The 14,141-nt window shown below is 42.0% G+C and overlaps 1 protein-coding gene across 8 annotated transcripts in view; it reads left to right on the forward strand.

Moving 5' to 3' along the window:
• HHAT (hedgehog acyltransferase) overlaps nt 1-14,141 on the forward strand; it is a 365,509-nt gene that overhangs the window by 11,072 nt on the left and 340,296 nt on the right. For 7 of the 8 annotated variants that reach the window (XM_079945495.1, XM_079945499.1, XM_079945494.1 and 4 more), the window contains exon 2: nt 2,896-3,029. In XM_079945495.1, the coding sequence (XP_079801621.1) occupies nt 2,939-3,029 (91 nt within the window). In that variant the 5' untranslated portion in view covers nt 2,896-2,938. Of the gene's footprint in view, nt 1-1,454; nt 1,628-2,895; nt 3,030-14,141 lie in introns of those variants that run through there. The other variant, XM_079945496.1, reaches the window with a different exon arrangement.

Consider the following 14,141-nt stretch of genomic DNA (forward strand, 5'->3'; position numbering starts at 1 on the left):
CATCTCTCCCTGATGCATCTCTCCCTGATACGCTGTCAGCAGGAGGCTACCCTAGGTCTGCATCTCTCCCTGATGCATCTCTCCCTGATACGCTGTCAGCAGGAGGCTATTTGGTCCAGTCCCCAGATTTTAGATATGAGGACACAGCCCTGCTGCTTTGTTGTTTATTACTATGTAACTTTGTGTATATGTCTGCAAAGCATATACACTGTAGCTAAGCGCAGCATCAAAAAGGAAAATGTTATAACGCTGAGTTTTCTAGTGTCCTGACAGTTAAGTCACTAATTCAGGGGAACTCTCCTAGAAGGAGAATGTCCATGAAAAGGTTCAAAAGAGCGGGGCTTCAGGAACTTTGATTTAATCTCCAAGATTATTTATGTTCAAATTTAGTAGCATTTCAAGAGGGGTTCAGCTCTTTGCTAATTGAGGAGGTCATCCAATATAGTAATACCAACATCCTTGGAAAGGAGAGACAATACGAAACCCAGAGGTTGAAATTCACTTCCCAGTAAATTGAAAATGACTATATTCCTACAAATTCCAGAAAGAAATCTTAACATATTCTAGGAGATGCCAGGTATTTAAAAATAAAGTGTGACTAGAAATGTATGAAGTTAGAAGTGGCTCTGAAAAGTAGTAGGGCAACCTGAGAAGGCGTTGTTGGAGTACTAGGGCTTAGAGAGCTTGGGATTGAGAGCATGAGTGGCTGCTTCTGGATTTTTTAGGAGATCTGCAGGAGAAACTCAGACTAGACTGGCTTGGCAACTTTTAGGTAATGACCAGAGGGTCCTCTGGTTCTAGGACCACTGATTTCTGACCTCATATTTTATGAAGGTGTTACTGAGCCCAAGCTCGTACTGCTCACCACACAACAGGCCAATAAATTGAGAGACAAGGTGTTGGGGCAGGGAATAGCAACTTTATTCGGAAAGCCAGCAGACTGAGAAGATGGTGGACTAGTGTCCCAAAGAACCATCTTACCTGAATTTGAATTCAGGTTTCTTTTATAGTGAAAGGAGAGAGGGTATGGCTGGTTGTTGCAAACATCTTAGTGTCAGGATCCTTTGTTCTTGCAGCTGTCCATGTAGGTCAGATGGTTATGATGTTCCTGTGAACCTCCAACAAGACAAATGTTATTCTCCGTCCTGCAACTTTTTATCTCTATATGAACGAAAAAGTATTATACCATTAAAGGTCAGAGCCTTGAGAATGGGCTCTCCTGTATGTTTCAGGCTATAGGCAATATTTTTAACTTGTAGCAAATGCAATAGAATACAAAGGTTAAAAGTTAAACAAAACAGATCCAACATGGAGTCAGATTTGTTCTTCCCTATTACAAAAGCTAAAGTTTATATCCCTTCCTGCTGCGTCTCCCTGTAGCCTGAAGAAAGGAGTTTGTGTGTGGAAGATTCTGAGCCAGGCCCTAAGGACAAGTAACCCTGTGAACTGGCAGTAATGGGGCTGGTGGCTGTACCTGAGCAGTGGGGTGGGGACCCAATGGTCCCAAGACCTGGATTTGAGCCCTGGCTCAGTTGTTTCTGATTGTGTGACCTCACCGTGCTTCACATTCCTCATCTGTAAATGCCTACCTCCCTTGCTCCACCTACTTCACCTGGCTGTTGTGAAGGTAAAACGAGCTCACGTGTGAATTCTGATTTTTGGCGTTACTGTCACATAATAGAAATGCTTGCTTGGGGCTTAAAATTTTGCTCTTGTTTTAATTTGACATCCACAATGAGACATATTGGAGAGGTTTAAGTAAAGCAATGAGGGCCATAAAAGGGTTTACATTTCATTAACTCTTTGTTATTTGGGAACTGATCATTTAATTTACAGCATTTTAGGACTTTCTGTTACCTGCTTTATTACTTAGAATATAGACATGGCAGCCATAACAGAGAGATGGAGAACAGCACAGGCTTAAACATCCTGGGGGTGCATTTCTCTTTCATGTAATCGTCCAGATATAAGAGGTTCAGGGCAGTTTTGGGGGTGGGGCTGAGGTGGGGTGGTACACGCAGTCAGGGACCGAGGTGCCTCTGTCTTGTTTTTCTATGTGGCTTTTACCTCTTGGTCCAAAGGTGGCTGTTCCAACTCCACCCAGCAGGAAGGGGATGACCACAGCCTCAGAGCCAGAACTATTCAAATGTCCACACTTGGATACACTGTAGAGTCGAGCTCAGCAACCATGTGTTCAGATAGAAATTCAATTACTGTGTAAGAAGGGAGCTTGCATATACAGGGTGGGCAACTAGTAGGCTATTAACTTCTGTTTAAGAAGTGCCCAGAAGATGGAAGACAGAGTGGCTTTATTAATCCATTCTTATAAGCAACTGTGGGATGACATTTGAAGGGGAGAACAAGGAGGTTAATGCTGTTGGCTTAGAAGAGGTTTGGAGATGATTCGTGCTTTTCTTTTATGCAGGCTTTTGAATAATTTATTATTTATTTGTGGAACATTTAGTAGTCCTTTCCTGCTACATTCCACGTCCTGTGCTAGGTGCTGGGACTCAGAGATCATGGTCCCTACTCTCTAAAGGTCCACTCCACAGGGGGAGACAGGTGTGGCAGGCAATGAGAACAGAAGTGTCTGGTGTACACTGTGATGGGAAACAGATGGGGGGCTGTGGGAACTCATAAGGAAAGACCTGCCCACCCTGGGCAGGCAGGGTGTGTGTGTGTGTGTGTGTGTGTGTGTGTGTGTGTGTGTGTGTGTGTGTGTGTGTTGCGATGCGATGCAGGTGGGATAAGGTCATGGCAGGAGGAGGTGTGATAGGAGGAGGGTTATGTCTGTATCCCCTTGAATAGTGATGGGTCCCTGGGAGAACAAGTAAGATTCTGTCCTCTAGTGTCATGTTTATGGTTTAATGTTTTTATTTCTGTTTCTCTTCCTAGAAACTCTCAGCGTGGGCCACGGGACCCTTTGTCACAAGGAGCAATGCTGCCCCGATGGGAACTGTCTTTTTACCTGTTTGCTTCCCTAGGCTTCCACTTCTATTCTTTCTATGAAGTTTACAAAGTCTCCAGAGGTAAGGCCCCAACTTTTCTAAACTTGTATCAAGAAAGAAAGATGGAGGAGGGAGTGCTCAGAGGTGGAAGATTCAGGAAGGTAGCCCCATGGGCTCAGGGTGACTTGAGCTCTGCTTTGCTTTCCTCCTGTCTTGGACAGTTTGAATCAATGACCTGAGTCGTGGAAACACCCTAATCCTGGATCTTTTGGGGATCCTGTGGCTGGTCTTCTGTAATAAGAAGGTTTGATTCAATGGCTACTGAAGGCCATGGAGATGATTTGCATTCATAATTAGCAGTAATCTCTTTAACTTCTCTCTCGCCATTACTCCTCTCAGACACATGGAGGCCCGGACTGTTTACTCTTCTTGTTCTGCTGTCCACAGTGCTTTTGTGCACATGTTGAAGAGGACTCATTACCAAGTCCTCATGCCAGCCCATGGGAAGGGGCATGGGAACCCTCCTTTCTTTTAAGGGCAGCTTGGAATAAACATTACCCTGTCACTTCTGCTCACACCAGTTGGCCAGCACTGAGTTCCCTGGCCCCAGCTGGAAGGCTGGGAAATCTTGTCGTTAGCTTGGTGGCCGTGTGCTACATAAAACTTCCCATACTGGGGAAGAATGGAAGAAAGAATTTTGGAGGGTCCATGAGTGAGCTCTTCCGTAGTCAGGGACAGTTTCCTAGAGGTGATGGTGAGCCTTGTTTTAAGGAAGAACAGAAGTCAGCCAAGTAGAGAAAGGGGCAGAGGCTCTGTGGACAGAGATGTGTTTGCAGGCAAATGGACCAGCATGTGCAATGCCATTGGGGTGTGAGAAAACACAGCATGATCTGGGAACCCCAAACCACTCAGGAGGGCTGGAGTGTAGTGTGGGGAGGGAGAGTGGTAAGAGTTGAGCTTAGATCAAAGAGCGAGATAGATTGTGAATGACGTTGTGGATTCATTTGGCCGAGGAGTCTGGACTTTATCTTGAAGGCAGGGGAGTTTGCTGAAAGTAATTGTGGTCTCTTAAAATGGCAAAGGTAGGTTTTGGGAAGCACAGTTGACAGTGCTGCGCCCCCAGCAGCTGCCTCGCTGTGGATCACTGGGACTGATTTGCGGCACTGGGATCAGCTTAGCCCGCATTCTACATATGTCCCGCTCAAAGCCATGGGAGAGACTGACCATCTAAAGTAGATGAAGGGGGCTTCCCTGGTGGCGCAGTGCTTGAGAGTCTGCCTGCCGATGCAGGGGACACGGGTTCGTGCCCCGGTCCGGGAAGATCCCACATGCCGCGGAGCGTCTGGGCCCGTGAGCCCTGGCTGCTGAGCCTGCGCGTCTGGAGCCTGTGCTCCGCAACGGGAGAGGCCACAACAGTGAGAGGCCCGCGTACCGCAAATAAATAAATAAATAAATAAATAAATAAATAAATAAAGTAGATGAAGACTGTTTGGTCAAGGCTGTCCAAGTAGCTGCATTCCCTGGCTGGAGCCTCTGAGCTCTCAGGGCCCATGTGCAAGGAACTCACCTGGTCTTTGTCAGGCACCCTGTTAGGTACTTTATGTACCCTGTCTCATTCTATCTTTACAGCAGCCCTGTGAGATGGTGTGTTACTTAGAAGATAGGCTTGGCTGCAGAAACATAGCCTCCAGAATAACTGTGGTCAGGGCTGGTATGGTGTCTGGATAGCATCCATGACCCTGGCTCCTTCTACTATGTTCCTCTGCCATCCTTGACATATGGTCCCACCTCATGACGTGAGATGGCTGCTCCAACTCCAGCTGCCATGTTCGCTTTTTTCCCAGCAGGAAGCGTGCAAGGGAAGGGGGAGGGCAGACCCTCTCTTTTTTTAGAGCATAACCTTGAAAGTTGCTTGTGTCGTATTCTTTCATGCGCTGTTCCTTAGAACCTAGTCCGTGGCCATATCAACTATGAGGGAAACTAGTAAATGTAATCTTTGCTCGGGAGGCCATCTTTTTCCCAGCTAAACCAAAGGGTTTTATTATAGAGGAAGAAAGAAAGAATGGGTGTTAGCAGTTAATTATCAGTCTTTTCCATAAAATGGGTGCGATTGTTGTCCATTGTTACCTAACAAACCATCCTGAAGCTTTGTGATTTAAAACAACTACCGCCATTTATTATCTCTCACTGTTCTGCGAGGTTCTTTTCCTTTTAAATAGACTGTTTTTTTAAGAGCAGTTTTAGGTTCTCAGCAACATTGAGCAGGAAATACAAAGAGCTTCTATGCACTCAGTGCCCCCTGGCAAGCACAGCCTCCCTGACTATAGCATCCTGGGCTAGAGTTGATACAGTTTGTTACAATTGACAAACCTATATTGATTTATCATTATCATCCAAAGTCCACAGTTCATAGTAGGGTGCATTCTTGGTATCATCATAGTGTCATCCAGAGTAGTTTCACTGCCCTAAAAATCCTTTGTGCTCTGTTCATCCCTCCCTCCCCTTTAACCACTGGCAACCCCTTATCTTTTTACCATCTCCATAGTTTTACCTATTTCAGTTTTTTAAAAAAATTTTTTTTTTTTTTTTTTTTGGCCGCCCTGCACAGCTTGTGGGATCCTAGTTCCCTGACCGAGGATCGAATCTGGGCCCCCTGCAGTGGAAGTGCAGAGTCCTAACCACTGGACCCCCAGGGAATTCCCAGTTTTATCTATTTCAAAGTATCCTATAGTTGGAATCATACAGTGTGTAGCCTTTTCACGTGAGTTTCTTTCACTTAATATGCATTTAAGGTTCCTCCATGACTTTTCATGGCTTGGTGGCTTATTTCTTTTTAGTGAGGAACAGTATTCCATTGTCTGAATGTACCACAGTTTATTCATTCACTTACTTAAAGGCATCTTGGTTGCCTCCAAGTTTTGGCAATTATGAATAAAGCTGCTATAAACATCCATGTGAAGGTTTTTGTACGGACATAAGTTCTCAGCTCTTTTGGGTAAATACCAAGGAGCAATGGCTGAATTGTATGTTAAGAGTATGTTTATTTTTATAAACAGCTTTCTTCCAAAGAGTTGCCAGTTTTCTTCCAAAGAGGCTGTATCATTTTGCCCTCCCGCCAGCAATGGGTTCCTGTTGCTCCACATCCTTGTCAGCGTTTGGTGTTGTCGGTGTTTTAGATTTTGGCCATTCTAATAGGTGTGTAGTGGTGTCTTGTTATTGTTTTAATTTGCATTTCCCTGATGTGTATTGTGGAGCATAGTTTCATATGTTTGCCATCTACATGCTTTGATGAGCTGTCAGGTGAGGACTTTTGCCCATTTTAAAATCAGATTGTTCATTTTCTCACTGTTGATTTTCAACAGTTTTTGGTATCTTTTAGATAATAACCCTTTATAAGATATGTTTTTGCAAATATTTTCTTCCAATCTGTGGCTAGTCTTCTCATTCTCTTTACAGTGTCTTTCATAGAGCAAAACTTTTAAATTTTAACACAGGCAGCTTATCAATTTTTTTCTTTCACGAATTATGCCTTTGGTGGTGTATCTAAAAAGTCATTGCCACGTCCAAGGTCATCTAGATTTTCTCTGATGTTATCTTCCAGGAGTTTTATAGTTTAGCATTTTACATTGAGATCTATGATGTCCATTTGTGAAGGGTGTAAAGTCTGTGTCTGGATTCATTTTTTTTTTGCATGTGGATGTCCATTTGTTCCAGCACCTTTTGTTGAAGAGGCTGTCTTTGCTCCACTGTATTACCTTTGCTTGTTTGTCAGAGATTGGTTGTGTATATTGATGTGGGTCTGTTTCTGGGCTGTCTATTCTGTTGCATGGATCTCTTTGTCTGTTCTTTTACCCATACCACACTGTCTTGCATACCATACCTTTTTAGTAAGTCTTGAAGTTGGATAGTACTGGTTGTCCGACTTCGTTTTCCTCCTTCAATATTGTGTTGTCTGTTCTGGGTCTTTTGCCTCTCCATATAAACTCTAGAATCAGTTTGTTGATATATACAAAATAACTTGCTAGGATTTTGATTTGGGTTGCATTGAATATATAGATCAAGTATGGAAGAACTGATATCTTGACAATATTGAGTCTTTCCATGAGCATGGAATATATCTCCATTTATTTAGTTCTTCTTTGATTTCTTTAATCAGAGTTTTGTTATTTTCCTCATTTATAACATGCATATTTTGTTAGATTTATACCTAAATATTTCATTTTGGGGGGTGCTGTTGTTTTTAATTTCAAATTCTACTTGTTCATTGCTGATATATATTTGTTTATTTATTTTTTGGCTGCGTTGGGTCTTCATTGCTGCACACAGGCTTTCTCTAGTTGCAGCAAGCGGGGGCTACTCTTCGTTGTGGTGTGCGGGCTTCTCATTGTGGCGGCTTTTCTTGTTGCAGAGCACGGACTCTAGGCGCGCAGGCTTCAGTAGTTGTAGCACATGGGCTCAGTAGTTGTGGCTGGTGGGCTCTAGAGCACAGGCTCGGTAGTTGTGGCGCACGGGCTTAGTTGCTCCGTGGTATCTGGGATCTTCCTGGACCAGGGCTCGAACCCATGTCCCCTGCATTGGCAGGCGGATTCTTAACCACTGTGCCATCAGGGAAGCCCCATTGCTGATATATAGTAAAGCAACTGACCTTTATATATTAACCTTGTTTCCTGCAACCTTGCCATAATTGCTTATTAATTCCAGGAGTTTTTTTGTCGATTCTTTGGTTTTTCTAGATAGACAGTCATGTTATCTGCATACAAAGACAGTTTTATTTCCGCCTTCCCATTCTGTATACCTTATATTTCATTTTCGTCTCTTACTGCATTAGCTAGGATTTCCAGTACAGTGTTGAGAAGGAGTGATGAGGGGGAACATCCTTACCTTTTTCCTGATCTGAGCAGGAAAGCTTCTAGTTACTCACCATTAAGGATGATGTTAGCTGTAGGTTTTTGTGGTGTTCTTTACTCAGTTGAGGAGGGTCCTCTCTATTTCTAGTTTACTGGGAGTTTTGAATCATAAATGGGTGTCGGATTTTTTTGAATGCTTTTTGTGCATCTACTGATATGATCATGTAATTTTTCTTTAGCCTGTTGTTTTGATGGATTACATTGATGGAGTTTCATGTTCTGTGAGACTTTGTTTTTAATCAATCTGGATTGGACTTAGCTGGGCAGTTCTTCTGCTTTGTGTGTTGTTGCTGGGCTGCAATTATCTGGTGGCTCAGCTAGGCTGAAACGTCCAAGATGGCTGACTCACATGACAGGTTATCAGCCAAGAGCTCAGCTGGAGGCTGTCAACTGGAATGCTGTGGCTCTCTGTATGTGGTTCTCCACGTGGCTTTGAAGAAGGAGTATTGCATGTGTGTAAAACCAGAAGCTGCAGATCTCTTAAAGCCCAATCTGGGAAGTTGAGTAGGTCACTTCTGCCTCACTTATTGGTCAAAGCAAATCATAGGGCCAGGCCAGATTCAAGGGGAGGAAGGACTATGGCTTTTTACGGCTGGAGCAGTGCACATAGACACGGAGACAAGGAATTGATGGTGGCCATCTTTGGAGTCTCTCTACCACAATGGGTGTTATACTTCTTTACCCAGATGGGGATACTGAGGTTGAAAAATATAACTTGTCCAAGGCCACACATCTAATAAATAATGGAACAGGTTTGTCCAATTCTAGACCCAATATTTTATTCTATTCTGCCACTCGTATTTATTGATAATTTAATTTCCTAAAGCAGCTTGCTTTATAGGAGAAGCCCTTTTATCCATTATACTGTAAAAGTTCAAACCTTAAAATTTTATCCCACTGGAACAAAATTTTTCCTTCTTATGTGGTGAAAGCTACTGGGATGGAGGTGGGAGGGGATCCTTCTGTGGAGAATACAGAACTTCTCTGCATCTCAGTCGATCCAGCGGCTGTCATCCTGTTTGATTTATTACTGACCACACCCTAGCCTGGAGCTTCTTTTATCCTTCAGGCTTTTCCTCTTAATATCATTGCCAAAGTGGCCACTCCCAAGAAGTGTCTTATTTCTCTATTCCTTTTTCCATTCAGCTCATGGAAGCCAGATCCCCCTGCCTTGCCAAAGTGTGTTTAACGCAATGTTGAGTTTCTTTGGCTCCACGTCTTACTATCTGATTCAGGAAAAAGTGCCACTTAACCCAATTATGGAAGTAGATCCACTGGGAAAACTGTCTCTTCTTTGAACTTTTTTGGGTGTTTGTTTCTGGAGCAAATATAGGGCCTAGAACATACTAGAGGCTCAGAACTTATTTGTTAAGTGGAATGCCACGGGTGGGCACTTACACGGCTGCTTTCTCTGGGCACAGAGCAGGCATCTCATTCGCTGCTCTCTTCCCCATCAGCAGTAGCAGGGTGGTCTGACCATTAGGGACAGCAGCAGACTGATTATAACAGCTCTAGTCACAAGGGATCTCTTGGTAAATCCACAGCAGGGACTGAACAGAACAGCCCTTCTTCCACTCAGCTCTTCCAAGAGTCTACATAGAGTGTGTCAAAGTCATATGGAAATGCTTGGGGGTGGGGTGGTGGTGGTAGTGGTGATCTTCTATGCTTGGTGACCTCTCCCCTGGTATTCCGCAGTATTGTGGCTAATCCAAACCTGCTCCATTAAGTTTGTGTCTTATGGTTTAGAACATGTAGAAATACTTTTATGTCTCTCTGATTGCACTTAATTTGAGGAAAGATGCAATGTGTCACGCAGTAACCTTGAAAGAATTAATGCCTCTGCCTAAAAGAGGGCTATGTATTTTTGTCATTCGTATCAGCTTAACGCAGTTCTTGGAATGAAAACAGTTGAATTCTCATCAGTGAAAACCATTGGTGATAGGAGGTCACCTGGAAAAGCATCTGGAAAGGGAAGTCATGGCCTACTGTTTCAGCTTACTATTGATTTATGTTCAAAATTTCTTTCTTCTTGTACCTATTTCGACATTTTGTAGCTTTCTAGCGATCTATGCATTTTATGGAGGTTTTCAACTTGATTAGTATATTGTGGTTTGTAATACTTACCTTAGAAAAAATTTGTTGTTTCTCTAGTTGGCTTTTCTCTCATTGTATACTTTGTTATTTACATCTTCTCCTTCACTCCCTCCGTCCTACTTTTTTTTCCTTTGATCAATTGTGCTAGAGATCTTATTAATCTTTTCAGCTTTGTTAGATACCTCAATTGTTTCTTTTTGTTCTCCAATTCATTGATTTCTGCCCTTATCTGATTATTCCCTTCCTTATTGTTTCTTTGGGTTTGCTCTGTTCCTTCATTCCAACTTCATGAGTTGAATGCTTAGCTCATTTATTTTGTGAGGAATCTATTTGTACTGTTTTATCATACCTGATTGTTTTTCTCAGAAGGATTTCCGGAAGAGGAAGTATAGAGTCAAACTACATGAATGTTTTTAAGGTTCTTGATAGATAAACCCAGACTGTTCCCCAGGAAGGCTGTGCCAATTAACACGTTTTCTATTGGAGAATGTCCATCTTACTGTAGTCTCAGTAAGTTTAGCCTTTATTCTTCAATCCACCTCATATGTATTTGGTATATTGATAAGAAGTGTGAAGAGTTAAATTACTTTTTTTCCCAAATAGGTAACCAAACACTATTTAATAAGTCTTTCTTTATTGAATTATAATGCAGTCTTGATCATGTACTAAATTATTATATCTACTAAATTCTTTTATGGATATGCACACATGCATACACACACAGTATGGGGGCTGTCTTTTCTGTTTCATTGATTTCTCAATTAATTCTTACATCAGTACTGTGCTGTTTTAATTATTTTTGCTTTTTAAGTGTCTGAATATCTGGTGGAGTAAGTTACTACTCCTTGTTCTTTATTTCCATTCTTTTCTTAGCTATTCTTACTGGTTTATTCTTTGAGATACATTTGAAATTGGCAGGTTCCAAAAAAATCTCATTAGGGTTTTAATCAGAACTACAGTAAGCCTAGAAATTAATTTGTAAATAATTGACAATCTTATAATATTGCATCCAGGAGTATGGTATTTTTTTCTCAAGGTTTCTGTTACTTCCCTTAAAAAAAGTTCATGGTTGTCTTCATAATAGGCCCTGTTAAAATTCCTAAGATTATTTATAAGTCTTTTTCTTTGTTTTATAATTGGGAACCTTTCCAATTATATTTTCTGTAATTTCTAGCTAATTATTTCTGGTCTATAGTAAAGTTGTTTATTTTGGTTTCTCTATTTTATGTTCCAAAAATTATTGAATTCTCTTAGGGTTCCACTGGCTTTTATCATTTGATTCTCCTGGTTTTTGTACTTAGATAATACCCACACATAATGATAATGGTTTTGCTTCATCTATTATTACTTAGCCAGGACTTCTAGAACAATATACTAGTTGGAAAAGAATGCTGTCCTTATTTTGTTATCCCTAACTTTAATGGAAAGCCGTATATTGTTTTACCATTAGTGAAACGCTGAATAAGCTTTTCTTTGGAAAAAAAACATGTTAAGGAATATGTCTAGCTCCCTTTTACTAAAATTTTAAAATCAGCAATACATGTTGAATTTTATCCATTTTTAAAGAATCTATTCAGATGATTACATAGTTTTCCTTTCTCAACCTATTGATATTGTAATCATATTTCCAATATAGTTCATATGGTTTCCTACAACAAACCTACTGTGACTATGCTATTTTTAAATACACTGGTTGTTTCTGTGTTTAAAAAAATATTAATAATTTCTGAGTGAGATTAACTGGCCTGTAGTTTTATTGTTTCATCCTCAGATTTCAGTATCAGCGTTCTGTTAAGTTTTTGAAATGAATGGGGAAGCTCCCCCACTGACTCCGCCAATATTATGGAACTGTTTAAGTAGTATACGAAGTGTCGGCATCAAAGTTTGATATCATTCGCTTGTAAGTTTGTCTAGCCACAGAGTCTCTTTGGAAGTAGACTTACTGAAAACTTTTCAGTATCTTTCAGGATTATTGGTATACGTAGCATTTCTTCTTAAGTCAGTGTGAGTAATTTATATTTTTCGATTTCATTGAAATTTTCACATGTATTAATGTACGGTTGTATGTCATATTCTTAAAATGTTTTGAATTCTACGTGTGTCCCTTGTTTTAGGAAATTTAAAAAGATTTTGTCTACTTGGTAGGTTGGTTCTCTTTTTCGAAGAACAAGCTCTTGGATTGATTTATAAATTCTACCATTATTCTGTTCTCTGTGATTGCTTTCTGATGGACAGCAGCCACCCTAGATCTTTTTGGCTTTGCAGAGCCCAGGCTCACCTTTCATGGAGTAGCTATCTTCCTGAAAATTTGCAGTTAGAGACATTTTTATAAAAGGAACTGTGCTTTCCATTGATTTGAGTTTTTATTTCACAGGTATTTTATTTTCATTTCTTTAATCTTCAGTGACAAGCAGTTAATGTTTCTCTAAATAAACTCTGTGACACCAGAGAGCCCTGATATTTAAGCAGATATGGAGCAAATCATTTGAATTGCCGCCTCCAGTTTCTTTTCTCTTTTTTTTTCTAGTAGGTGTTCTTAAAGTGGGATGCAAATATAGTTGAGCATATTCATCTTTTGACTTTTGTTTGTTCCTTTACATGCCTTTTCTTATCACTTGTCACTAATCCCAGCTTATGAGAAAAGGCTATAGCAGCTCATTTATGGATTAATTCTTTTATGTCGTTCATGCAACATACTAACCTGTCACAGGGGACAGGCTTTGTCAATCCGGAGGTAATTTTTCCCACTTGCTTAGGAGTTTGGTTGCAAGACGGCTGGTTACTTATCTGGTGGCCCCAGTTCAGGGCAGGGAAACAAAGGCTACCAGTCCTGTGTTTGTACAGGTGCCCTTGGAACCAGGTGAGCTGGCTGCCCATGGACAGAACCACTAGGGGCCCTTCAGTTAATACAGCCTTGTGAAAGGACCCAAGTGCAGGGGGCAAGGTCTGGACAGCCTGTCTAGATAGCCAGCATTAATTGTGCTGTGGTGCAGCTAAGACTCCGAGTGTTCCATTTGTCAGGGCTTCGTGTTATATTTGATCTTTTTTTTTCCATGTTACCTATGGCCAGGGTCATAGGAAACCGTCAAGTCGCTGCCTTCCTACTGGAATTCCAAGTCTCCTGGCCCACCTGTTCCTCTCAGGCTTGCACTGGTGTTTTCTTCCTAGATTGACACTGATCCTCAAGGGAGGGGCTTGTTGGCTTCCAGAGAGCCTGCTTTCTTAAAGCCTGTGATTAACCTCTCACAAGCACTCGGGACCGGGCCCTGGGCTGGGGGGCACTCGAAGGCAACCCTCAGTGTTAGACTCTACAGCGCCTCACTCCTCAGGCCCCCTGCTCCCCCAGCCTTTGCTCTGTGTTGCGTCAAAGCTTACGGCTTTTTCTTTACTGGAGCGTTTCCATCTTAGTCTGGGGCTTCTGGCTCTCCAGGAAGCCCTAAGGATTCCCATGCAAACTGTGTGCCTGGTGGCCTGCCTTGATAGACCCCAGAATTCCTAAGGAGTCGCAGATGAGCAGCTCTTTCAGGGAGATTTGAAGGTCATTTATGTGTATATCGCTTTGCATCCTATTTACATATATGATTTGTTTTTGCTTGGGCTATTTCTAAACCACTTTATTATTCCCTGAGTGGGAACTGGAAGAGAAGCGAGAAGGAGCCCACATACTTCTCATGGAAAAACGAGCGCCTTTTCTTCCCTCTTGTGTATGATCATGTACCTGTGCATATCTGAGAGTTGCTTACTATTCAATTCTCTTATCTTTAGAAGCCCATCTTTTCGGCTCCCTTCCCCCACTCTCATTTACTACCAGGGTCTGCTCTATCCTCCGGCTTCCTAGAGAAATAAAGACTCCATAGGAGCTGATTGGAATTTTTCAAATGCATAGAAACAGCAGGACAGTTGGGCCACGGTTGGGTGTGCATGTGCCCGACAGCGGCTTGTATCAGACGAGGGTGTGTGTGTGTGTGTGTGTGTGTGTGTGTGTGTGTTTCCCTCCCCTTCCCTCTAATTACCCCTACCCACACCGGAATTGATTTCCCATCACACTGTTGAGGGTGAAAGGGTAGGTAGGTTAGAGGCTTTAAGTGAACGGTTTACCACCACAGCTGATTGGTGATTGAAATGCGAACCCTCTCACTCACCAGGTGGAATGAGGCTTTGATGTATCCCATTGTTGGGTGGTGGTTGGTGG

This window comes from Stenella coeruleoalba, assembly GCF_951394435.1.
Source record: "Stenella coeruleoalba genome assembly, chromosome: 1".
Lineage (NCBI taxonomy): Eukaryota > Metazoa > Chordata > Mammalia > Artiodactyla > Delphinidae > Stenella > Stenella coeruleoalba.